Source organism: Salvelinus sp. IW2-2015, linkage group LG37, assembly GCF_002910315.2.
Source record: "Salvelinus sp. IW2-2015 linkage group LG37, ASM291031v2, whole genome shotgun sequence".
In the NCBI taxonomy this organism is placed as follows: Eukaryota; Metazoa; Chordata; class Actinopteri; order Salmoniformes; family Salmonidae; genus Salvelinus; species Salvelinus sp. IW2-2015.
Window position 1 is genome coordinate 5,994,157 of NC_036876.1, and position 27,906 is coordinate 6,022,062.

Here is a 27,906-nt window from a genome sequence, read left to right on the forward strand (position 1 = left end):
TTTCAGTCTATTACACATTTATTCTCAAATACAGAAACAAAAGTGACAATGAAATCAAACAAAAATGACACCCCAATGTGACACTGCTATACTTTGAAACTATKGACTTCATTTAGCACCTTTATGGTTCGGTTATACATCCTCATCTCTTGTGGACAGATATCTGCATTTTGTTCTGGGTTAAACAAGATTATCTTCAATATATATATATATATTTTCACTCATACAAAATGGACGCTTACGTGCGTCAGTAACATACAAAGTATGAGGAGAGGGGATCACAGTTATTTAAAGCGAAAACTCATGATTCAATCCCAAAAGTACCATTTTTGGTGTGCCCTCTTCTTCCTCCCAGTACCATTTCCTATACCACATAGTCCTAGACAGTGTTACAATACATGGCACCCATTCTTGTCATTTGAGGTATCTATCCTCTGAATACTAGACAGAAGTTGGCCTGTACCTTAACATGAACCATTCTGTACGATTGCATTTAAAACTAGTTGGCACACAAATTCATACAAAATAGGATACTTTACTTAACGTCCCACCATGTTCATAAATCAATGAAAACATGACACATTTCACCTTTTCAAATGTCTTCTTCCCTATAGAAAATAAGAGCAAGTGGCGCCCTCTACTGTTCTAGTCCTCAAAACACTTGGCGACGACTCTTCATTTGGCCCGTTAATATGTTACTTCGGTCAATTCAATGAAAGACCACTACTGTTCCTCACACCCAGCCAGTCAGTCCCAGGTAGGAAAAACAAACACGATGCTAAAAGGTAAATCAGTTAGAAAACACACAACAGCTTCACAGACGGTGTGAGAGGCAGAACTAAACCAATATACATGCTTGAAATCAAACAAGAGTTGCGGCTTATCTGATATGGAGTCCAGCAACATGTTYTGGAGTCATAAGATATGTGGAACGTTGTGGGGGGAGTTGCTGCTCCTAGATCTGACCTCTTGATTGTAGGTCTGTCTAGCTAAACGGTTAGGAGGGAAAACAACCAGACTTGAAAATATGCCAGTATATTTAAGAGGGAAACCAGACGTTATGCATTTCACGTCTTTTACGATACTGTGCCAAAATTCCTCTGACTCACTGTTGAACCCAGTTTTTACCAGACTAGAAATGAGCGACACCAATCTACTAGGGCCTAATCAGACCACAAGTTAATTACCACCAGACTAGAACAGTCAGTCATCCAGAGAGTGGAATACTCCTAGACCTCACACAAATGGTCACTCACCTCACAAGCACACACACACACACACGTCATCAGACTACATGACATCCACAAAGAACTCGCTGGGGTTGCCCATTGCTAGGTGGAAGGACTGGCGCGAGGCGGTCAGCTCAGGGGGCACAGAGCCCAGGTCACGGGTTGGGGGGGCCCCGGGTGGTCCTCCAGGGACAGCGGAGGGGCCCAAGCCTGGGTGCATGGGGACCGAGGGATGGTGCTGGTGGAGGTGTCCCATGTTTGGGTGTCCCATGTGTGGATGTTGGGGCACCATCATCACCATCATAGGGTTGTAGGGCATGGGCATCCCGGGGGGGTAGGGCGACATGTGGGGGGGCATGCGGTGATGATGCGAGCGCTGTGATGTGTGGCTGTGTTCGCTGGGCGTGGCCGAGCCGTGGCCACGCCTCAGGCTGCTGCGGACAGAGTATTCCGATTCGCTGCCGCTGCCCGAGCCCTCCCCTTCCCCTCCAGAGGGGGACTTCTCTCCTCCTCCTCCCCCCCCCACCACCGTGCTGCCAGGACCTCCCTTAATTCCCCGCCGCCTCTCGCCACCCTCACTCTTTGTAGATCCACTGCTCCGACTCCCTAGGGGGACAAAAACAGGTCGGAACTGGTTAGAACGGGTCAGGAGAGTATAGAACAAGTTCAAACAGCTTAAAAAACTGCCAGCTCTCATACATGTCACTGCCAGCTCTCAATGCAGTCACAATTTGGAAATTAGCCACCAAATGTGACACCCTCCCCGACCCTCTTTCCCTACTTCCCCTCTCACTCTGTCTCTCTTTCTCTTTACCTCCCCTCACTCTGTCGATCCCTCCCTCCCCTTTGGGCTTACCTTCGCTGTGCTGGCTGGCTGTGCCCGTGCTGCCTGGGGCGAAGCTGTAGCTGGACAGCTCGTGGTAGGGTGGGGGTTGACTGGAGTAGGGGTGAGGGTGGGGGTACTGGAAGGAGGGGAAGGAGTGTAGCAGGGGCCAGGGCGTGACCCCCGGGAGGGGCAGGGGGGCCAGGGTGTCTTGGTCAGAGGCCCCACTGGAGCCGTCGTTGTCGTTCAGGGACAGGTTGGCCATGTCTTGGGGGGAAAGAGGGGGGAGGAGAGAGGAAGAAGAGAGTAGAGAGGAAGGGGAGAAAAGGAGAGAGGTCAAGTTAAACTGGTTATATTTTGATTTGAAATCAAAATGTTTCATATGAAGCCACCTTTTATTTTGAGGGGATTTTCGTACACATCTTTAACCGTTTAGAAATGAAAGCACTTTAAGTATCTAGTCCCCCCGTTTKAAGAAGTGTTTGGACAARTTCACTTGTAGTGTATTAAAGTAGTCAAACAGTATTTGGTCCCATATTCTTAGCCCGCAATGACTACATCAAGCTTGTGACTAAAAACRTTGGATGCATTTGCAGTTGGTTTTGGTTGTGTTTTGCCCTATAGTTACTGAATGGTAACTGGAGTCATTTTCTTTCGAAGTGAGTAGATTAATGGATTCTCGACTTGAGGGGGACGGGACGAATAGATATATAAAATGCTTTTACTTCTAAAACTGTAAAACTGGTATGAAAACACCCTCAAATAAAAAGTGACATTCTGTACTCTCTCTCATAATGTTACATTTTAGCTGCACTGCCCAAATACATACRGATGGGAGTGTATAAGCATCAACCTTTCCACAAATACCTTTTTCTAAATAAAATCGAAGGAATTAAAACTGTTCAGGTTTTTCCCTGTACAAAAGTCCTCCCCCCATAAGTACTCACAGTTCTCGCAGTCGCTGAAGTCTCCGAAGATGTAGTAACACTGCTCTGAGAAGGTGATCTTGTTGACTGTGTGGCGGATGAAGCCGGCCTTCAGCAGGTTACTGGCATACTTCCGGGCCTCGCGGCGGTCCTGGAAGCCCTCGATGTGGTGGTAAAGCCACTCCACCACGTCAGAACCTGGACACACACACAGGGATGAAAAAAAGGGAGAAAAACAGGAGATGTGTTCCATCAGTTCGAACCTCCCCCCCCCCCATCCACAGCGTCACTATTGTCCCTCAGTGTTCACACCCGCTCTCACCCAGGAAGGCGTTGGGGATGGTGATCTTGAGCCACATCCTGTCTCTGACCTCCAGGCCAGACTCCGGGGACGCCATGGCCTTAGCCACCGACGCCATGTCAGAGTGGAGGGACAGGTTAAAGTCATCAAAACCTGGAGAGACAGAGAAGAAGGGGTATGAGAAAGAAAAGGAGGGAGAGAGAGACGAGGAGAGAGAGAGAGAAATAAAGACATGGAGATTTAAAAAAAGGGTGGGGGGTTGTAGGGAGGGAAAGAGGTAGGGGGATAGAGGAGGAGAGAGAAAGGGAGGGGGGACAACAGAGGGAGGTAGACAGCCATCATTGACCACATAAAACAATGAAGACCAGAAGAGAAAGACAGATGTGGCTGGTGCTTCCTGTGCCATGGCCGAGTTTAAAACGCCTGGCACACGAAAAAGGGATGGATAGACCACAATAAAAAAAAGATGGCAGAGAGAGGGAGGAGGGCAGAGACGAAAGAAACAGAAGACAAACAGATGAAGTAAGAGACAGCAGACGGGGGTCAAGGAGAGAGAGGGAAAGAGTGAATGGAGGAGTTGAACGGAGCGTGAGAGTAGGTAAAGTTGAAAAGAGAGAATGCTAAAATAGAGAGACTGAAAAAGAGATAGAAAGAGAAAAAGGGTACTGACGTTCTGTCTCAGTGACGGAGGAGGAAGAGGTGATGGTGCTGAGAGCGGAGCTGGCGGTGTAGGGGGGGTAGGCCCCCGTCAGGGCCACCGAGTGGTTCACCCACACTGCTGGGTCTATTGGTCGGATTGGCTCATCTACAGGCAAAATGTCTAATTTATTCATTTGAAACATAATTTATTTGACATTTCAGAGGATAATGTATTGATGGCACCACTATATAAATGTGTCTTCCATCTATCTCTACGGTAGAGACGAGGCGTCCAGCTTACTACTCACTGCGAGGGAGTGTGAAGTAGCCCTGAGGTGAYGGGTCCCAGCACTTRGCCACTGTCAGGATGATGGGTCTGAGAGAGACAGGTCATCACCACCATCATCATCRTCATCACATGTCAACTGACCAGACATTTCACACTGAGAACAACTGGTTGGGAATGCCAATGAGAACGTATTTATGTCAGCCACTGACCCCGGTTTGTGTACGATCTCCCTCAGCACACGCACGGCGTCATCGTTGCTCATGTTCTCAAAGTTGATGTCGTTCACCTTGATGAGAAAGCCAGAGTCAGTAAACATTAATGGTTCAATCTTAAGTCAGAAACAAATGGCACCAGTAGTATCATGGCTATCTAGTGTCATCCTGTAGTCCCCTGGGCGACCCMGCACCTGTAGCAGCATGTCCCCGGGTTCGATGCGTCCGTCTGCTGCCACCGCCCCTCCCTTCATGATGGAGCCGATGTAGATGCCCCCGTCGCCCCTCTCGTTGCTCTGCCCCACGATGCTGATACCCAGGAAGTTGTACTTCTCTACAGGGGGTGAGGCAAAGGAGACAAAGAGATTGGGAGATTAGGCKTTGTCCCAAAAGGCACCCTATTCCTTAAATGGTGCACTATTTTGGACCAGGCCCCATAGGGAGGTCAATAGGGCAGAAATGTGTGAGAGGAGTGGATTTCTATAGCCTGATCGCTGAACTCGCGTTTCATTTCACGTCACAGAATGTGAGCTATTGCAATGCCAGGCTGGTTTCACCAGGCTTGGATTTCTGGGCCATTTCAAGAAAGATTTTTTTTAACAAAACGGACAGGGCAGAGTACTGGTTAGGTAGACGTTAGGTTCGAGGTATAAAATAACRTGAAGAAGCATGACAGTCAAAGAGAAGGTCAGAGAAACAGATGGAAGAGGTAAAAACACCTGAGAGAGACATTAGAAGGGAACAGTGATGTTACTGACCCATGTTRAGTGTGACGGTAATGATGTTCAGAGACATGGTGGAGTCTGTCACACTGCTGAACGACGACGCCTGGGACAAGACATGGGAAAAACACAGTATAACTACAATACTTACCAACACAGAAAATGGGCCATTTCTGACTTGCAATGTTTCAAGTTTTAAAAAAAAGTATATGTGCATTACCCTTTCTAGCCTCGGGGGGCGCTGTTTCCTGCGTCTGCGGTGKCGTTTGAGCAGCCTGGATGCCGTGCTCTGCTCCGTGGAGCCGCTGAATCGGCTGATGGTGTCATCCTCCTCGGAGTCACAGAAGCTGGTGGTGTCCAGCTCGCTGCTCATCACAGTGGTAGCGCTCTCATAGCCCGCTAGGTGGCGCTCCATGCCGCTCTGGCCGTTCATCCTCGGCCCTGAGGCACCGCAGAGAGAGAGAGACAGAGTGAAGAGAGAGGGCGAGAGAAAGAGAGGCTTTACTATAGCTTTCATGCTTAGTAATGTTGTCAATGTCAATTGTTTTTACCTCTAGAACAAGAGTTGTGTTCAGTAGGCCCGAAATGGGAGAAAACATTTTGAAAACGGGAAGCCTGACATTGGCCAATTAGAAACGCTCATTGTCATTGTCCATTTTTTCCTACGTGTGCCCTACTGAACACAACCCAGTGCTGTTTCATCATGTGCAGAGTGCTCACCACGCTGCTCCATGGCCTCCCTGTGTCTGGGTCGCTCTCTCCTAAAAGACACCACAGACTCTGTTTCCGACTGGTCATCCAGGTTCTCCACACTGTCTGCTGCATTGGGACTGGATAGGGAGAGGGTAAAAGTAGGGAAAACATAGAAATACTTTGTCCATTCTACTCATTCTAATTCTATGGGTGAATGAGAGATGGTATTGTATGTCGGCTCTGTTACATACATTACCTAATAAACCACAAATAGCAGCACACATAACCTCTAATTAAATAGGCTACAAGCCAGATCATATTAGGACCGGAGGACAGATAGCTAGCATACAATGGTGTAGGGTGTACACCCATTCAGCCCAGGGTGGGAGAAAATGCGCWTTGGTGATGAAAAGTCACTTCCTTGCGTTATAAAACAGATTTGACCAAGACAAATATGATTCTTTATGTTCTGAATCGTTCAGTGGGGGTCTTCCTAACATATAACAATGATATCCAAAAAGTCGGATTTCGTAMCCTAATACATCCGATAATACGCACCGAGCTCTGTTGACAGAAGCGCTGCTTTCTCACAGTGACTTTTGAGGACTTTACATTTTGTTGTGGTCGTCTGCAAAGTTGTTTCAGCAGGTCGCAAAAAGCTAAATTCACACGAGCTGAATTAAATGTAAAATGCTTTGTAAATAAAACGCTCAGTGCTCCGTTGACATTTCACTGACAAGATTTTTCACATAAACAAGCGCACCTCATTCATTTGAAATGCGTATACTGAAATATGAAAATACTACATGTCATGTCTCAAAATCGATATCCAGCTTACCTCGATAATGTTTTATGTCCTCCGGATTCGACAAGAAAAATTAGTTCAAAAGGTGAGACTGTCAGTTCTCGCACARCATCCAGCCTAGCTGACGCTATGCTATTTTCCACATTTTTTTCTCTGGCCATTGAATTATTCACCTTAAACATTCTACATGGGTTAAAACTCCAATAGATTTTGAAGAGATTATGATAGACATGAGTTTTGACCATTGGTTTCCTTAGAGRAGTATCTAYACAATTAACATATTATTTTACCAATTGRTTAAAAGATGCATTTCTGATTGGACACCCTACAATGTGTATGATTAGGAAACAATGGATCAAGCCTAGTAGACTGGTACTGTATATCACAACTGGGTTCAAACAGTATTTGAAATTTWCATTTTCAATAACAGTGCTAGATGGGCGGGTTTGTACTTTTGGGGCCATTCAATTGGTCCCATTGTGCCAGGCATACTGAATCTAGTGCAGCTAATGATATTAAACACTATTTGAACCCAGGTTTGCAGTGTATTATGATATTCTAGACAGGTGCTTAAGAGTCAATGGGCGGCACAGGCTATGATCATGTTGAAATGGGCAGTTGTATTTAACAGTAGGTAACATGATGGCTGGAGTAGAATACACTAGATACAGTGTAAGAGATGCAGCACAGTGAGACTAGGACACTGTGATTCATGTGATTGTGGAAGAGGGTGTCTGTGTGTAAGTACTGGAATGATGGGGGTCTGGAGTCACCGATGCCCCCGGTCCTCTCGACAGGTGGGGGTGGGAGGGGAGGAGGAGGGGGTGAGGGCAGGGGCCGGACTTCTGCTGGGGGCGGAGGAAGGACTGGTGATACCAGCTCTGCTGCTGCTGGGGTGTCTGATGATACCAACTGAGGAGGAGAGGAGAATAGTGGAGAGATGGATAGACGGACAAGGAGTTGAAAGTGGATGATAGTGAGGATGGAGGGGAAAAAAGGAGGATGAGGGCGAAAGAGGAGGAATTAAGTAAGAAGCAGAGGAGAGCATACGAGACGGGGGGAAAWAGGTTGAGGGGGAGAGAAAATAAATATGGGGTTAAAAGGGATAGGTAGGGAGAAAAAAACAATATGGGGGTAAGAGATGTCAATTGCTTTGACAAACACATCTTTACTCCATTCAGAGGAAAATCTCAGGGGTCTAACAGACACTAACCCGACACTTAGCCTGTCTCCCTCCATTATATACCCAGAGTGCTTGAGAGAACGAAAACAGACACACACACAAACATCACAGTCACACACACACACTCCTCCATGGATGGTTGCAAGGTAAAAAGGAAACACCCATGCAATTTGGCCCTATCAATAGCACTGGTGTTCTATTACCTACTCTCTACAGACCTAGCATACACCTATACACACACACGTATGCCTGGGGGGGGGGGGGTTAACAATGCTAACAAACATACCAACTACCTTAACTATCACCACAGACTCTGGTTTTCTATACATTTCTGTTGTATGAAAAGGAGGGACTTGAACAAACTACATGCATTCAAATGTTCTGTCTTGAACTTAACCTTGAGAACCGGTTTGTGGTTTTTGATTTAATATCCCTGCCCCGAGTGACAGAGAACAATTTGCCCCCCTTTCTTTAAAAACTTTCCTCCCTCTCCTCTAATGGCTGTTTGACTATAGAGCACTCATCCCTCTGGGATCATCCCTCCACCATCCTATCATGTATCCATCCTTATGGTCTCCTCTATTTGGCCAACCCTTTCAATCCCTTTCCCTTCCTTCTTGTCCTCCTCCTCCTTATGCACTTAGCAGATGCATTCCTCCCAACCCCCCTTATCCGGGACAAGTCCCAATGTTTTGTCTGGAGGACTCAAAGTAATAACCTTCTTTAGGGTAGGGTAATCATAAGCGGGGAAATTTGAGGATGTAAGAAATCCTTTGTTTCTTCAGTGTTACGATCACAGATAGTGGGTTCTTGTAACGGTTCTACTAGTTAAAGCAAGGCCTAGGCTACAGAGGTCGTTAAAGAAAAGTCGGCTATGTTGGCACCAAGAGTTCCATGACAATAACATTCTAATTGGCATTCTTCGAAGATAATGTAATGGTTTGGAACTTTTGACGCCAACACGGTGCCCGTTTAAGCTCTCAATCCCAGAATGAGTTTGCCAGAGTTTGTAGGCTACATCTCTGGCTCCGCTTCAGGTTCAAAGCTCAATTACGTATAATATATTTGAGCTGCTAGGACCATTTCAGCTATATTGCTTCGACTTGGGAACGGGACTTTTACAACTYAGTCCTGGAAAAATAGTTTCAAGCGATTCAGGAATTCCCCCCCTCTGGCTCCCCTTCTCCTGCTGGTCTTTTACGGGTCCAAGATAATGGTGTACAGTCTACCTCTCCCAACTCTGTTCTTACCCATGACACCACACGTCCGTTGAAGCAGGGGAGCTTAGCACTTTCATCCGAGATCTCTTCCTTCACCACCCTGAAGACAGACAGAAGAAAAAGAACAGAGAGGAGTTTGATGCGGCTGTGATTAGGCAAAGAGTAACAAACACAGAGACAAATACACACTGTAAACTCATACACAGGAGACAGACGCAAAGAGCAACATGAGGACACTGCTGTGTTATTGCTTGTTTTCCAATGACTCACCATCATTACCCAAACCACAATGGAGATAGATAAACACACACACACCAAACAACTAAACAAACTCATGAACCAGCCATTGTTTCTCAAGACTTCTATAACTTCAGACCCTTCTTTCCCTCTGCATCTACCTCTTCACTCTTAGTGGACAGGTAGCATCTGCTGTATAATTTCTCTCCGTCTGTCCGGCTACCATGTTATTACAGCAGTACTTAGGACCTGGGCTGGACACGAGTACTGTGTCGAGGAGACACTTAACTGACTGCCCAGACTAGGATCAGGTCCATCGTGAACTACTGGGCACCCCATCTATGAGTAGCTCGCTAAACAATTCTGAAAGTAGCCTACATGCAATTTCCACCGCAAACTGTCAAACAAATCTCAGCAGTATCAGACACACGCAAGCTCCCAGCTAATCAACGCACCATATCATTATCTCACCCCTGGTTAGCCACTATTGGCAACAAAAAAAGCGAAAATCTAACAATATCTGCCAATTAATTTCCAGCAATATTTCCCCCGCCTGTCTGTGTGGTGCACAGGTTTGTCTATCACTCAGTCTGTAGCCAGTTGATGCGATARGCCTAGCCATCTTGTGGGTTGACAGAAATACTTTCCCCAAAGCCTTCTCAATTAAATGTTAACTGCAAAGCAGGCTTACCTGGCAGAAGTATATCATATGTATATTATTTGCTAACTTTTACATTAAATGAGCATTAGTCAGTACAGAACCATCGCTAGAAGGGCACATTCCTCACCTGCTAGATGTGCAATTAAAAAGGGCCAGATGTGCAATTAAAGGGGAATTACACACAATCTACATTTGTTCGTTTTAATTTTAAAAAGTGTCTTCAGATAGGATTTAAGCATTGACATGGACTCACAACATCCAATGTCCTTGTTTCTCTATGAACTATTGTAATTTTGCGAGTGAAAACCAAAACAAATCTGAAAACAGGAAAAATGAAACATTTGGTGGTGCGTGTGGGGGGGGGTCTGATTTTATAGGGACCTCTAGAGTTTATTAACCATTATTTTACCAGGTACAGTATATTGACAGAAAACAGTGCACTAAGGACCCGGGGAAGAGTTCCAGAGGAGAGAAGAAAAGGTGCGTACTTGAAAGCTATAAATAAAAATTGTAGCTCGTGACGTTTCATTTTTTTTAAAGCAGCTCTCATGCTCAAAAAGGTTGGAGACCCCTGCAATAGCCCATGTAAATCTACTATCCACATCAATAGAATAGGTGAACTTTTCTACGGTCAGCTTGTCGAGAAAGAAATAGCTATTCCAAAACAGACTCTGGGACAATCGACCAAATTCATACAACCAGTAGGCCTAGGCTACATAAAAATAAAAACTTTCAAAAGCAATGAGTCTCGYGCAACAGATCAGAACATTTTGCTTAAAAATGTTGATAAACTATTACTTCTTCACATTATAAGCGCAGCAATGCGCACCAGGCAGTAGGCTACGCGCAAATGTTCGTTCCATAATGCAATTAGCGGTAAAACGTTATCAAAAGGCCACCACACATGCTAGCGGTTTGATGTGACAGATGAAAATAGACATTCGATATTTAGAAAGAGAGGAGATCTAATAGGCTACTTTGAAGGAAGCTAACACATGCCTCATAATATGTATTCAAGCATTTAGGTTTCAAACAATGAAGTATGTTTTCAAAATGCATACTGCCTCCAACTCATTGCAAAGTAGTGTGATGCGCTGATGAAGCCTGCCGTCCGTTGCTTTTGAGATGCTGCAGCAGCAACAGCCTTTGACAGATTTTCCACTCAAAGGCTCTGTATGTTTGTTGTACGCGTGTGAWGAGACACTACCAGTCAAAAGTTTGGAAACACCTACTCATTCCAGGGKTTTTCTTTATTTGTAGTATTTACTACACTGTAGAATAATAGTAAAGACATCAAAAGTGTTAGATCAAAATATAATTTTATACTTAAGATTCTTCAAAGTAGACACTTTGCCAAGACAACAGCTTTGCACTCTCTCGACCAGCTTCACCTGGAATGCGTTTCCAACAGTCTTGAAAGAGTTTCTACGTAGGCTGAACACTTATTGGCTGCTTTTCCTTCACTCTGTGGTCCAAGTCATCCCAAACCATCTCAATTGGGTTGAGGTCATGTGATTGGAGGCCAAATCAAATCAAACTTTATTGGTCACATACACATGGTTAGCAGATGTTAATGCGAGTGTAGCGAAATGCGTGTGCTTCTAGTTCCGACCGTGCAGTGATATCTAACAATTTCACAACAACTACCTTATACACACACACACAAGTGTAAAGGAATGATTAAGAATATGTACATATAAATATATGGAGGAGCATCTAATGCAGCACTCCATCACTCTCCTTGGTCAAATAGCCTTTACACAGCTAGAGGTGTGTTTTGTGTCATTRTGCTGTTGAAAAACAAATGATAGTCCCACTAAGCGCAAACCAGGTGGGAGGGTGTATCAATGCAGAATGCTGTGGTAGCCATGTTGGTTAATTACGGCTAGGGCTAGCAGAACCCCTCGACAACATTCCGCTGAAAGGCATAACACGGAATTCAAAAATATTTTTTTGAAATATTTAACTTTCATACATTCACAAGTGCAATACACCAAATTAAATCTTAACTTCTTGTTAATCTACCCATCGTGTCCGATTTCAAAAAGGCTTTACAGCGAAAGCACACCATATGATTTTGTTAGGTCAGAGCCTAGCCAAAATACATACAGCCATTTTCCAGCCAAAGAGAGGTGTCACAAAAAGCAGAAAKARATAAAATTAAATCACTAACCTTTGATGATCWTCATCAGATGGCACTCACAGGACTTCATGTTACACAATACATTTATGTTTTGTTCGATAAAGTTCATATTTATATCAAAAAATCTCAGCTTACATTGGCGCGTTATGGTCAGTAATGTTGTGCCTCAAACATCCGGCAAATTTTCAGAGAGCCACATCAATTTACAGAAATACTCATCATAAACTTTGATAAAAAATACAAGTGTTATGCACAGAATTAAAGATATACTTCTCCTTAATGCAACCGCTGTGTCAGATTTCAAAAAAACTTTACAGAAAAAGCACACCATGCAATAATCTGAGTACGGAGCTCAGACACAAAAACAAGCCATACAGGTACCCGCCATGTTGTGGAGTCAACAGAAGTCAGAAATAGCATTATAAATATTCACTTACCTTTGATGATCTTCATCAGAATGCACTCCCAGGAATCYCAGTTCCACAATAAATGTTTGTTTTGTTCGATAAAGTCCATAATTTATGTCYAAATAMCTCCTTTTTGTTAGCGYGTTTAGTTCACAATCCAAACTCACGAGGCGCGGGCAAGTCCAGGCGAAAGTTCAGACGAAAAGTCCCAAAAGTTATATAACAGTTCGTAGAAACATGTCAAACGATGTATAGAATCAATCTTTAGGATGTTTTTAACATAAATCTTCAATAATGTTTCAACCGGAGAATTCCATTGTCTTTAGAAATGCAATGGAACGCAGGTCGCTCTCACAGCCATGCATGTGACCAGCTCATGGCACTCTGCCAGACATCTGGTTGAAACAGCTCTCCTCTCCTCCTTCACAGTAGAAGCCTCAAACAAGGTTCTAAAGACTRTTGACATCTAGTGGAAGCCTTAGGAAATGCAATATGACCCCATAGACACTGTATATTAGAAAGGCAATGAGTTGAAAAACTACAAACCTCAGATTCCAACTTTCTGGTTGGATTTCTCTCAGGTTTTCGCCTGCCATATGAGTTCTGTTCTACTCACAGACATCATTCAAACAGTTTTAGAAACTTCAGAGTGTTTTCTTTCCAAATCTACTAATAATATGCATATATTAGCTTCTGGGCCTGAGTAGCAGGAAGTTTTAACTGGGCAGGCTTTTCATCCGAACGTGAAAATGCTGCCCCCTATCCCAAACAGGTTAAGCGTGCCTTGAATTCAAAATAAAATTGAGTGTCACCATCACACCACCTCCTCCATGCTTCACGGTGGGAACCACACGTGGAGATCATTCGTTCTCCTACTCAGCGTCTCACAAAGACATGGCGATTGGAACCAAAAATCTCAAATTTGGACTCATCAGACCAAAGGACAGATTTATACCGGTCTAATGTCCATTTCTCGTGTTTCTTGGCCCAAGCAAATCTATTCTTCTTATTGGTTTGCTTTACTAGTGGTTTCTTTGAAGCAATTCGACCATGAAGGCCTGATTCACGCAGTCTCCTCTGAACAGTTGATGTTGAGATGTGTCTGTTACTTGAACTCTGTGAAGCACTTATTTGGCTGCAATTTCTGAGGCAGGTAACTCACATGCACATTTGTGGCCTGCTGGAGGTCATTTTGCAGGGCTCTGGCAGTGCTCCTCCTTGCACAAAGGCGGAGGTAGCGGTCCTGCTGCTGGGTTGTTGCCCTCCTACGGCCTCCTCCACGTCTCCTGATGTACTGGCCTGTCTCCTGGTAGCGCCTCCATGCTCTGGACACTACGCTGACAGACACAGCAAACCTTTTTGCCACAGCTCGCATTGATGTGCCATCCTGGATGAGCTGCACTACCTGAGCCACTTGTGTGGGTTGTAGACTCCGTCTCATGCTACCACTAGAGTGAAAGCACCGCCAGCATTCAAAAGTGACCAAAACATCAGCCAGGAAGCATAGGAACTGAGAAGTGGTCTGTGGTCACCACCTGCAGAATCACTCCTTTATTGGGGGTGTCTTGCTAATTGCCTATAATTTCCACCTTTTGTCTAGTCCATTTGCACAACAGCATGTGAAATGTATTGTCAATCAGTGTTGCTTCCTAAGTGGACAGTTTGATTTCACAGAAGTGTGATTGACTTGGAGTTACATTGTGTTGTTTAAGTGTTCCCTTTATTTTTTTGAGCAGTGTATTTACAATATCATATGGAGACAGAAACAAACCTTTCACCTTATCATACAGTGAGGGAAAAAAGTATTTGATCCCCTGCTGAATTTGTACGTTTGCCCACTGACAAAGAAATGATCAGTCTATAGTTTTAATGGTAGGTTTATTTGAACAGTGAGAGACAGACTAACAACAAAAAGAATCCACAATACAGTCTGCTTTCTCTATGATTTGCTTGACCTTCACTTGAACTCCGCATCCAGCAAATGAGAAGATAAAGCATGTCTGGTTGGAGGGGTGTATGCTGGGCGAAGAACATTCAGAAATCTCTTCCAATACACATTGCCTGTGAGCATCAGAGGTGAACCAGGTGCATACACAGCTCGAGCAAGACATTCATCAGCATTTCTCTGACTACGTTCCTCCAACTTCTGATCCCAGGAGGACCATGAGCTGCTGCTATCGATAAGGTGTCTGATTCGTCATTTTCACCTCAAATAGTAGTAGAGGGACTTTCATCAGAGGTTGCTTGTTGTGAGCACCGAGGGAACTTTATGCACTTGGCCAGATGATTCTGCATCTTTGTTACATTCTTCACATTTAATTTGGCACAGTATTTGCAAATGTACACAGCTTTTCCTTCTACATTAGCTGCAGTGAAATGTMTCCACACATCAGATAGTGCCCGTGGCATTCTCCTGWAAAGATTAGAAAAAAAAGTTWAAAAACCCCAAATACAATTCCATGTACAGATAAATAGTTAAACAGTTAGATTAAACAACTCATTTGTAAGATAAATGTTTTAAAATGAAACATGTATGGAAACAGGTGAATTAACACTGTTAGCAGGCTCAAGCAAACTAAAACCCACATGGTAGCAATAACTAACTAGCAGAAATTGTTAGAAATTATATAAAACACTTTGCTGTAGCCAACTATTTACTAGTTAAAAAATWATGTATGTCATAAAATATATTCACCCCACCCAGTATTGTATTCAAAACTTACCAGATAGCATGTAGTCCTTTGCTCAGACAGTGTAGTAGTGTGGGCTCAATAGCATCTCATTAGTGTGCAAGATCTTGAGAATCAGCTGTACTGTACATGTGATGGAAGAATGCACTGTGCATGCAGAGGGTTGTAATTCCATTGAATTGGGGATAGTTTAACCAAAATATGCCACAAGACCTAGAATTGCCTTATGTGTTTCGCACAAAAAAGGTTCACTGTTATAAGCTAACTTTGATGAATTTAAACAAAATTCCCGGGCTTAACGTCCCATGGAAAATTTCTGGAAAGTTTCCAACCCTAGTGAGGACGGACTCAAATTGCATCCAGAAAGGGACAGACAAATGCAACATTCTACACAACAGAGTAATTGTCCACATACCTCACCATTACAAACAAACAATTTACCTCCCCTCAAGCTATTTCACCAACGCACAAAAAAAGSCTCAAAACACAAACATCTCGAATATTCCCTCATAACCATTACTCCTTGGCCACACATCCCAAACAAACTTTTTTCTCCCATCTATTAATCTCTCACACATCACACCCAAAACGACCATCCACTTCCCCCACCCCTCCTGTCCATCTCACGCGCCTCTCTTCATGTTGACTCTGCCGCAGCCAGACCCCCAGCAAATGGCATCTCTCCAACCCTAGGGTCTCCTGGTCTGCTCCACTCCATGCTGCTGGCTCTGCCCTGACTGACACAGCCTGTCTGACAGCTGGCTCGCACTCCCGGAAATGAAAACACACAAGGAACAGGCAGAACATACCCTGATGCTTTAGTTACTTTGCTGAGGCCACAGGCTGAAGGAACAGACCCTGAGAAAAGTAGCTCGGTTTTGATTGGGTAGCTGACTTCTGAGCAGAGTTTAAATGTAACCTACTTGTAACTGACTTTGAGGTTCRTTTCAAAATGTTACGGTAGAAGTATGGTCAGACAACTCAGTAGACGCAGGAGCACTTGATTGTTTTAGCGACTGTTTTTATAATATAAGTTGGAATTTTGTGGTGTTCTTTGTTTGAGTAAGTTTACATTTCAGAGTAGCTTACAAAACGCAAGCAGTTTTACTGCAATTAATGTGTTTAACAGAAGCCCTAGGTCTCATCAGGCAAACTCCACCACAAACATGCATTCCATTCAACCTAGGGTAGGGCACAACTGACAAACAGCTACCAAAGAAAGATTCATTGACAGTGACAATAAGGGGAGGAAAAAAGTATGTCTAAAGTAGAGGTCGACCGATTAAATAGGGCCGAWTTCATAACAATCGGTAATCTGCATTTTTTGGGCGCCGATTACATTGCAAACCACGAGGAGACTGCGTGGCAGGCTGACCACCTGTTACACGAGTGCAGCAAGGGGCCAAGGTAAGTTGCTACATAGCATAAAACTTATAAAAAACAATCAATCTTAACATAAATCACTAGTTAACTACACATGGTTGATGATATTACTAGTTTAACTAGCTTGTCCTGCGTTGCATATAATCAATGCGGTGCCTGTTAATTTATCTTCAAATCACAGCTTACTTTGCCAAACGGGTGATGATTTAACAAAAGTGCATTCGCGAAAAAAAGCACAATCGTTGCACCAATGAACCTAACCATAAACATCAATGCCTTTCTTAAAATCAATACACAGAAGTATATATATTTTTTTTTAAACCTGCATATTTAGTTCAAAGAAATTCATGTTAGCAGGCAATAATAACTAGGGAAATTGTGTCACTTCTCTTGCGTTCATTGCACGCAGAGTCAGGGTATATGCAACAGTTTGGGCCACCTGGCTCGTTGCGAACTGTGTGAAGACCACTTCTCCTAACAAACACCGTAATTAATTTGCCAGAATTTTACATAATTATGACATAACATTGAAGGTTGTACAATGTAACAGCAATATTTAGACTTAGGGTTGCCACCTGTTCGATAAAATACGGAACGGTTCCATATTTTACTGAAAGAATAAACATTTTCGAAATGATAGTTTCCGGATTCGACCATATTAATGACCTAAGGCTCGTATTTCTGTGTGTTATGTTATAATTAAGTCTATGATTTGATAGAGCAGTCTGAGCGGTGGTAGGCAGCAGCAGGCTCGTAAGCATTCATTCAAACAGCACTTTCCTGTATTTGCCAGCAGCTCTTCACAATGCTTGAAGCACAGCGCTGTTTGAMTTCAAGTCTATTAACTCCTGAGATTAGGCTGGCAATAAAGTTCCAATATAAACATCCAATAGTCAAAAGGTATATGAAATACAAATGGTATAGAGAAATAATCCTATAATAACTACAACCTAAAACTTCTTAACTGGGAATACTGAAGAACTGGGAATATTGAAGACAGATGTTAAAAAGGAAGCACCAGCTTTCATACGTTCTCATGTTCTGAGCAAGGAACTTACGTTAGCTTTTTTACATGGCACACATTGCACTTCTACTTTCTTCTCCAACACTGTTTTTGAATTATTTAAACCAAATCGAACATGTTTCATTATTTATTTGAGACTAAATTGATTTATGTATCATATTAAGTTAAAATAAAAAAGTGTTCATTCAGTATTGTTGTAATTGTCATTACAAATATATATAAAAAAATAAATAAAATAAAAAATACATTTATTCCCCCCCAGTTTCCAAAAGTAAGAGATGCTTAGGATTTAACAAGATGGGGATAAGTGATGAGAACAGCCAGGGCGAGTTTTTTCTTTTGGTGTCCATTCATTGTAGAAGGTAGTATTCATGGCGGAAGTTATGCTTTGACCCATATGCTCCAAGGCCCTATTCCCACTATGAGATATGAAGAAGAGTGAGGGGCGGGGAAGGGAAAAGGGAATTCTACTTTTCAATTCACATTACATTCTTGTCTTACCTTATCTTTCGTTGTGGCTAACAACATTCTTGGTCTACAGCTCAAATTGATCGTAAATATCACAGTAGATACACTAGCACAAAATATTCAACAATGACAAACTTTTCTTCTAAAACATATTACAATACTGAATAATGSAACCAAACCATATTACACTCTTGAATATTTCAACAATTCACAACTTGTGAATCACAAGCTTGTATTTGCAGAAAATTAAAGGGTTTATTTTCTCATCTGTAGTCTACAATCATTACATTTTAGCTTCAAGAGAAAAGCACAGTTGCTATAACAGCATGTCTTCATCAAGTAATATTAGCCTATCAAAATGAACGATTAACCCTCGCATACATATATAAAAAAGTACAGTAGGCCTACCTTACAACTAACCAGGCTTCATGCATAATCCTTACATGTGGTAAAATTTCATTACCACGATGAGCTGTTTTATATGGGAAGCACATAGCCGCCACCCAAAAATGAAATAGATCATGCTTTTTCAAAGTGCACAATTAGYCCTCCTCAGTCTGATCAACTGTAGCCTACTGATAACAGCTGCAGGTAGCCTAGAGAAGTCTTTCTGCAGCGATCCCATCTGGGCCAGGGGAAACATGTTTTTAAAGGCTCAGCTATGTATTTACAGCGCCTTCGGGAAGTATTCAGACCCCTTCACTTTTTCCATTTTGTTACATTATAACTTTATTCCTAAATGTGTTTTAAAAAAATACCCTCAATCTCCACACAATAACCCATGCATGACAAAGTAAAAACATGTTTAGACAATTTTCTAAATGTATTCAGTAAAAAATCTGAAATATCTTATCATGGAATAGCCTTCATTTCTCAGAACAAGAATAGACTGACGAGCTTCAGAAGGAAGTTAATTGTTTCAGGCCATTTTGAGCATGTAAACGAACCCACAAATGCTGATGCTCCAGATACTCAACTAGTCTAAAGGCCAGTTGTATTGCTTCTTTAAATTAGAACAACAGTTTTCAGCTGTGCTAACATAATTGCAAAAGGGTTTTCTAATGATCAATTAGCCTTTTAAAATGATAAACTTGGATTAGCTAACACAACGTGCCATTGGAACACAGGAGTGATGGTTGTTGATAATGGGCCTCTGTACACCTATGTAGATATTCCATTAAAATTCAGCCGTTTCCAGCTACAATAGTCATTTACAACATTAACAATGTCTAGGCTGTATTTCTGATAACATAACATTTATTTTAAATGKACAAAAAAATWGATTTTCTTTCAAAAACAAGGACATTTCTAARTGACCCAAACTTTTGAACGGTAGTGTAAGTATTCAGACCCTTTGCTATGACACTCAAATTTGAGCTCAGGCACATCCTGTTTCCATTGATCCTCCCTGAGAAGTTTCTACAACTTGATYRGAGTCCMCCTGYGGTAMATTCAATTGACTGGACATGATTTGGAAAAGGCACACACCTGTCTATATAAGGTTGCACAGTTGACAGTGCATGYCAGAGCAAAAACCAAGCCATGAGGTCAAAGGACTTGTCCGTAGAGCTCAGAGACATGATTGTGTCGAGGCAYAGATCTGGAGAAGGGTACCAAAGAAAATCTGCAGCATTGAAGGTCCCCAAGAACAAAGTGGCMTCCATCATGCTTAAGTTTGGAACCACCAAGACTCTTGCTGGAGCTGGCTGCTCGACCAAACAGGGTAGAAGGGCCTTGGTCAGGGAGGTGACCAAGAACCTGATGGTCACTCAGAGAGCTCCAGAGTTCCTCTGTGGAGATGGGAGAACCTTCAAGGACAACCATCTCTGCAGCACTCCACCAATCAGGCCTTTATGGCAGACTTACTGAGGAGTGTCTTCCGTCTGGCCAAAGGCACAACAGCCTGCTTGGAGATGACCTTCCAAAGTTTTAGGTGGCTCAGTGCAGCCGGCAGTTTCAGGATGCAACAGGCTGGTAGTGCAATTTCAAGTAAAAACTCAATAAAACATGTCTCAAATATTAGGAAATATTTCAGCTGTTTCAAAAACTTTGTTCCGCTATTACCATTTATACTGTAGGAGTGTTGGMTCAACACTGCCCTGATTCAAGGATGGCAACTGTCGGGCAAGTGTAGTGCACTACCTCCGGAGGTAGCGGTCGAGATGTAGGCTAGGCAAGTTTACATTTTGAGTAATATGTGTAGCCGATGGTATTTTTACGAAAAGTGTAGTGCAGGCAGTGTGCACTCAATGGTGCATTCGACTGCACGTATCACCCTCTGAAGAGCTTTGCTGTCCGCGGCAATGGAGATGCCGTACCATGCTGTGATGCAGCCCGACAGTATGCTCTCGATGGTGCTCAGGGACAGGCCGAATTTCCAGAGGTTGAAGAGTCGCTGTTGCACCTTCTTCACTACGGYGTCCGTATGGTTTGACCATTTCAGCTTCTCAGAGACGTGTACGTCGAGGAATTTGAAGTTATTGGCCGTCTCCCATTGATGAGGATGGGGGCGTGTCCGGCTTGGTTCCTCCTAAAGTCCACAATCAGCTCCTTTGTTTTGCTAACGTTGAGGGAGAGGTTGTTTACCTGGCAGCACACCGTCAGAGTGCCTACCTCCTCCCTGTAGGCTGTTGYATAGTTATTTAGGCCTACTACGGTCATGTCGTCAGCGAATTTGATGGAGTTGGAACTGTATATGGCCACGCAGGGAATACAGGAGGGGAATGAGGACGCACCCTTGCGGGGCCCCCGTGTTGAGAATCAGTGTCAAGGAGGTCATGTTGCCTACCTTCACCACTTGGGGTGGACTATCAGGAAGTCCAGGACCTAGTTGTATAGGGAGGAGTTCAGTCCCAGGGCTAYGAGCTTTGTAATGAGCTTATTGGGCACTATGGTATTGAAGGCCGAGCTGTAGTCGATGAGCAGCATTCTCACAGATGCATGATCCACTAATGCTAGCGATCCTCAGGAACAACTTACAAAGATGTGACAGGGGAAAGAAAGGTAAACCAAATGCAATGATGCAAAAATACATGTATGTGGGTATTACTGACGATGGCTCCCGATAGTGGCAAATGTTTAAAATGATACAAATTGTAAAATAAAATGGAGAAAAGCCTGGGCATATAATCAAAACATTCTAAAGYGCATACGACAACTCGGCAGCTTCAGCCCTAAGAATCTAATTTGTCACATGCGCCGAATACAACCTTATCGTGAAATGCTTACCTACAAGCCCTTAATCAACAATGCTGTTAAGAAAATATTGCGTAAATGAACTAAAATATATATATTTTAAAGTAACAATAAAATAACAATAATGAAGCTATATACAGGGGGTACCGGTACCGAGTCAATGTGCGGGGGTACTGGTTAGTCGAGGTCATTTGTACATGTAGGGTAAAGTGACTATGCATACATWGCATTCTGAAAGAATTCAGACCCCTTGACTTGTCACACATTTTGTTATGTTACAGCCTTATTCTAAAATCGATTAAATTGTTTTTTCCCCCCTCAATCTACACACAATACCACATAATGACAAAGCAAAAAMAGCATTTTAGAAATGTTGACAAATGTATAAAAAAAAAWAWWWWWWAAACGAAGTCTTCTTGGGTATAACTCTACAAGCTTGGCACACCTGTATTTGGGGAGTTTCTCAGATTCTTCTCTGCAAATCCTCTCAAGCTCTGTCAGGTTGGATCGGGAGCGTCGTTGCACAGCTATTTTCAGGTCCCTCCAGAGTAGAGGTCGACAGATTATGATTTTTCAACGCCGATACCGATTATTGGAGGACCAAAAAAGCCGATACCGATTACTCGGACGATTTATATATAATATATATATATATAAAATAATGACAATTACAACAATACTGAATGAACACTTTTATTTTAACTGAATATAATACATAAATAAAATCCATTTAGTCTCAAATAAATAATGAAACATGTTCAATTTGGTTTAAATAATGCAAAAACAGTGTTGGAGAAGAAAGTAAAAGTGCAATATGTGCCATGTAAAAAGCTAAYGTTTAAGTTCCTTGCTCAGAACATATGAAAGCTGGTGGTTCATTCCCAGTTCTTCAATATTCCCAGTTAAGAAGTTTTAGGTTGTAGTTATTATAGGAATTATGACGCGTCGACTCTCTCTTTACCATTTGTATTTCATAAACGTTTGACTATTGGATGTTCTAATAGGCACTTTAGTATTGCCAGCCTAATCTCAGGAGTTGATAGGCTTGAAGTCATAAACAGCGCTGTGCTTCAAGCACTGCTAAGAGCTGCTGGCAAACACAGTAAAGTTTGAATGAACGCTTACGAGCCTGCTGCTGYCTACCATCGCTCAGTCAGACTGCTCTATCAAATATCAAATCATAGACTTAATTATAACATAATAACACACAGAAATACGAGCCTTAGGTCATTAATATGGTCAAATCCGGAAACTATCATTTCGAAAACAAAACGTTTATTCTTTCAGTGAAATATGGAACTGTTCTGTATTTTATCAAACAGGTGGCAACCCTAAGTCTAAATATTGCTGTTACATTGTACAACCTTCAATGTTATGTCATAATTGTGTAAAATTCTGGCAAATTAATTACTGTCTTTGTTAGGAATAAATGGTCTTCACACAGTTCGCAACAAGCCAGGTGGCCCAAACTGCTGCATATACCCTGACTGCTTGCACAAAAAGCAAGAGAAGTGACACAATTTCACTAAACCTACACTCGATCCCTCCGATGTCAACAACTACAGACCAGTATCCCTTCTTTCTTTTCTCTCCAAAACTCTTGAACGTGCCGTCCTTGGCCAGCTCTCCTGCTATCTCTCTCAGAATGACCTTCTTGATCCAAATCAGTCAAGTTTCAAGACTAGTCATTCAACTGAGACTGCTCTTCTCTGTGTCACGGAGGCGCTCCGCACTGCTAAAGCTAACTCTCTCTCCTCTCCTCTCATCCTTCTAGACCTATCGGCTGCCTTTGATACTGTGAACCATCAGATCCTCCTCTCCGAGCTGGGCATCTCCGGCGCGGGGCCCATGCTTGGATTGCGTCCTACCTGACAGGTCGCTCCTACCAGGTGGCGTGGCGAGAATCTGTCTCCGCACCACGTGCTCTCACCACTGGTGTCCCCCAGGGCTCTGTTCTAGGCCCTCTCCTATTCTCGCTATACACCAAGTCACTTGGCTCTGTCATATCCTCACATGGTCTCTCCTATCATTGCTATGCAGACACACACAATTAATCTTCTCCTTTCCCCCCTCTGATAACCAGGTGGTGAATCGCATCTCTGCATGTCTGGCAGACATATCAGTGTGGATGACGGATCACCACCTCAAGCTGAACCTCGGCAAGACGGAGCTGCTCTTCCTCCCGGGAAGGACTGCCCGTTCCATGATCTCGCCATCACGGTTGACAACTCCATTGTGTCCTCCTCCCAGAGTGCTAAGAACCTTGGCGGTGATCCTGGACAACACCCTGTCGTTCTCAACTAACATCAAGGCGGTGACCCGTTCCTGTAGGTTCATGCTCTACAACATTCGCAGAGTACGACCCTGCCTCACGGAGGAAGCGGCGCAGGTCCTAATCCAGGCACTTGTCATCTCCCGTCTGGATTACTGCAACTCGCTGTTGGCTGGGCTCCCTGCCTGTGCCATTAAACCCCTACAACTCATCCAGAACGCCGCAGCCCGTCTGGTGTTCAACTTTCCCAAGTTCTCTCACGTCACCCCGCTCCTCCGCTCTCTCCACTGGCTTCCAGTTGAAGCTCGCATCCGCTACAAGACCATGGTGCTTGCCTACGGAGCTGTGAGGGGAACGGCACCTCCGTACCTTCAGGCTCTGATCAGGCCCTACACCCAAACAAGGGCACTGCGTTCATCCACCTCTGGCCTGCTCGCCTCCCTACCTCTGAGGAAGTACAGTTCCCGCTCAGCCCAGTCAAAACTGTTCGCTGCTCTGGCACCCCAATGGTGGAACAAACTCCCTCACGACGCCAGGTCAGCGGAGTCAATCACCACCTTCCGGAGACAACTGAAACCCCACCTCTTTAAGGAATACCTTGGATAGGATAAAGTAATCCTTCTAACCCCCCCCCCCCCCCTTAAAAGAGTTAGATGCACTATTGTAAAGTGGTTGTTCCACTGGATATCATAAGGTGAATGCACCAATTTGTAAGTCGCTCTGGATAAGAGCGTCTGCTAAATGACTTAAATGTAAATGTAAATGTAGTTAAAAGAAAGTCATGTTAGCAGGCAATATTAACTAAATATGCAGGTTTAAAAATATATACTTGTGTATTGATTTTAAAGAAAGGCATTGATGTTTAGGTACACATTGGTGCAACGACAGTGCTTTTTTTCGCGAACGCGCTAGTAAATCATCACCTGTTTGGAGAAGTAGGCTGTGATTCGATGAGAAATTAACAGACACCGTATCGATTATATGCAACGCAGGACAATATCATCAACCATGTGTAGTTAACTAGTGATTATGTTAAGGTTGATTGTTTTTTACAAGATAAGTTTAATGCTAGCTAGCAACTTACCTTGGCTTCTTGCTGCACTCGCGTAACAGGTAGTCAGCCTGCCATGCAGGCTCCTCGTGGAGTGCAATGTAAGGCAGGTGGTTAGAGCGTTGGACTAGTAACCGGAAGGTTGCAAGATCGAATCCCCGAGCTGACAAGGTAAAAATCTGTCGTTCTGGCCCTGAACAAGGCAGTTAACCCACCGTTCCTATTAGAGGTCGACCGATTATGATTTTTCAACGCCGATAACGATACAGATTATTGGAGGACAAAAAAAGCCGATACCGATTATTCGGCCAATTAAAAAAAAAGATGTATTTATATATATATATCATACACACACACATTTTTGTAATAATGACTATTGCAATAATACTGAATGAACAATGAACGCTTTTATTTTAACTAATATAATACATAAATAAAATCAATTTAGTCTCAAATAACATGAGAACATATGTTAAAACGAACCACCAGCTTTCATGGGTCTTCAATATTCCCAGTTACGAAGTTTTAGGTTGTAGTGCAGAAAGCAGAGCTTGTCTGCATGGTCCCCTGTCAGTCTGCTCCTCCGCGAAACACAGACCTTATTTGAAGTAGATCAAGACATTCTCTATGGAAGACATGAACGGTAAAATAACGAAGGAACACCTTTCAAGTTCAGCCGCAAGTTATTACAGGAATTATAACGCGTCGACTATTTCTCTCTAAACCATATACCTTGACTAATCCGGAAACTATCACCTCGAAAACAAAACGTTTATTCCATTCCGTATTTTATCTAACGGGTGGCATCCATGAGTCTAAAATTCCTGTTACATTGCACAACCTACAATGTTATGTCATAATTACGTAAAATTCTGGCAAATTAGTTCGCAAAGAGCCAGGCGGCCCAACTGTTGCATATACCCTGACTCTGCGTGCAATGAACGCAAAAGAAATGACACAATTTCACCTGGTTAATATTGCCTGCTAACCTGGATTTCTTTTAGCTAAATATGCAGGTTTGAAAATATATACTTGTGTATTGATTTTAAGAAAGGCATTGATGTTTATGGTCAAGTACACATTGGAGCAATGACAGTCATTGATTGATTGTTTTTATAAGATAAGTTTAATGCTAGCTAGCAACTTACCTTAGCTTACTGCATTTGCGTAACAGCAGGCTCCTCGTGGAGTGCAATGTAATCAAGTGTTAGAGCATTTGACTAGTTAACTGTAAGGTTGCAAGATTGAATCCCCCGAGCTGACAAGGTTAAAAATCTGTCGTTCTGCCCTTGAACAAGGGCAGGACGACAGAGGCAGAACGTTCCTAGGCCGTCATTGAAAATAAGAATGTGTTCTTAACTGACTTGCCTAGTTAAATAAAGATTAAATAAAGGTGTAAAAATAATTTGAAAAATATATATATTAAAAAAATTATAATAATTTAAAAAATTTAATAATATTTAAAAAATTCAATAAAAAAAATCGGCAAATCAGCGCCCAAAAATACAGATTTCCGATTGTTATGAAAACTTGAAATCGGCCCTAATTAATATCCTATTTCACTGTGGAAAAAGGGGCCGCAATACATGTCGATATGATTTTCAGTTTGCTTCCATATGGCTGGTTTCACATTCATCTCCTGGGATCATAAGGAAAAACCATGTAAAACAATTGCTATGTGCATTTACAATACTAATTTAACTTGCTCTTATCAATAGCTCTTACCAATTTATAAATTACAGCGCATGGAGAATGCTGCTATTTTTTTATTGGAAAAAAGCAGACGCTTTTCCCACTTGGAACTGACAGGTTTGCTGATCTTATGGTTTCCTCAAGCGTAAAATTGGTGGAATTATAAGGAAATTAAGTCAAGGTCAGAATATGTCATCTGTAAACACACCTTTAGTCGAGCGACACCTCAAACAAAGTAGGTGATTAGCATGTTATTCTCATACTTAAGTTCAAAGTCTCAATACATAGAGAAAAAAGCACATTAAAATGGAATTATGTTCCATTTACAGTCGCTTAACTTGGGTTGGAATAGGGGCCCAAGAGCAGAGCTGGCAGGGGCTCAGGGGTGGAATTGCAGTGTGTAATGTAGCCTCGTTTTATTTACACCATCCCAGCAGCTATCTTAGAAATGTAACTCTGCTCTGGGTTTCTGAGTATGCACTTTGTAGCCTATAGCACACATCGATGTATAGCCTAATAAGCAACGCAAACACTGAGAAATATTGCCATTACAAATTACATGACCCTCCCCTGGACTAGAATTTTTTAAAAATACTAAAGCCTCCCCTTGACTGAAAAAGCATGACCCTCCTACATTTTCCTCCAGGTATCAATTATGTACATTTCTATCAATCTCTAAGAGTGAAGGCGCTCTTAGCTATGAGAAAGGGAAGGGTGTGATGTATGGCGAGAGAGGCCTAATTGAATGGTTCGCATTCTGCGCGCAGTCAGTCACCCCCCACATCCCATCCCTTTAGATAGGCGAAAGTCACTCACAAACGTTCGTAACATTAAGGCACATTTGGAGACATTCATTGGCTCCTATTGCGCTTATAGAACTCATTCTGGGTTGGTTGATTTCCCCCTTTATCATAATTTGCCTGAAACCCACAACCCGACTCTCGCACAATCATGAATCACTAACGTTAGCTCTCACTCACCCAAAGTCCTGGTCCATAGACTTGAAGAAGAATTTGTAGTTTGGCTTGTTCAAGACCTGTTTAAAATCCAACAAAGTGATATTTTCGGCAGGAATCGGAATCTTCACCAAATACGGCGTCTCCTCCTCGTCGATGTGGTATATTATTTTGGTTTCCGCCATTTCTCTAAACCCTTTTTCAGCTGTCCCACAAAAACTATGGAAGAGAAAGCTAACAGGCTAACGGGAAAAGGGGGTGAGGTGAAATACTCTTACAACGCTAGCCAGTAAATTTGCACTGGCCAGAACTAACAAAAAAGTTAAAAAGTATACTTATACCACGTGCATATCCCCTTCGTTTCTATCTCCCAAAGATACAATATATCATTCTCCTACGGCCAAAGGGTTAAAAACCAAGCACACCCTACCTTCACACTATCGGCCACCCACAACTTTTCCCCCACCAAAAACATACGGAGGGAAGGGGGACTCTAAAACCGTTTCTCTCGACTGTTACAAGCCAACGCGGCGTATGACGTCGTGTATGCTCCCTTTACGTTTTTGCTAAACGTGCCCTCGTCCCCCTGTAGAAATATTCCGGAGATTTTATTCCACAATACATTTTCCACATTCACATTAGTCATAATTCATCTTCATTATGTAGCCTAAATGATTTTACACAC

The 27,906-nt window shown here is 42.8% G+C and overlaps 1 protein-coding gene across 1 annotated transcript; it reads right to left on the bottom strand.

The window, feature by feature from the left end:
• LOC111960248 (segment polarity protein dishevelled homolog DVL-2) lies at positions 1-27,740 on the bottom strand. The gene is made up of 14 exons (XM_023982163.2): positions 27,246-27,740; positions 9,073-9,142; positions 7,388-7,551; positions 5,862-5,971; positions 5,362-5,582; positions 5,178-5,247; positions 4,614-4,753; positions 4,417-4,493; positions 4,227-4,294; positions 3,950-4,084; positions 3,301-3,432; positions 3,000-3,176; positions 2,086-2,319; positions 1-1,835 (listed from the first exon to the last, which is right to left on the bottom strand). The coding sequence occupies exons 1-14, from the start codon at positions 27,404-27,406 to the stop codon at positions 1,291-1,293; spliced, it is 2,304 nt and encodes a 767-aa protein (XP_023837931.1). The 5' UTR covers positions 27,407-27,740; the 3' UTR covers positions 1-1,290.
• Between the last annotated feature and the right edge of the window lie 166 nt (positions 27,741-27,906).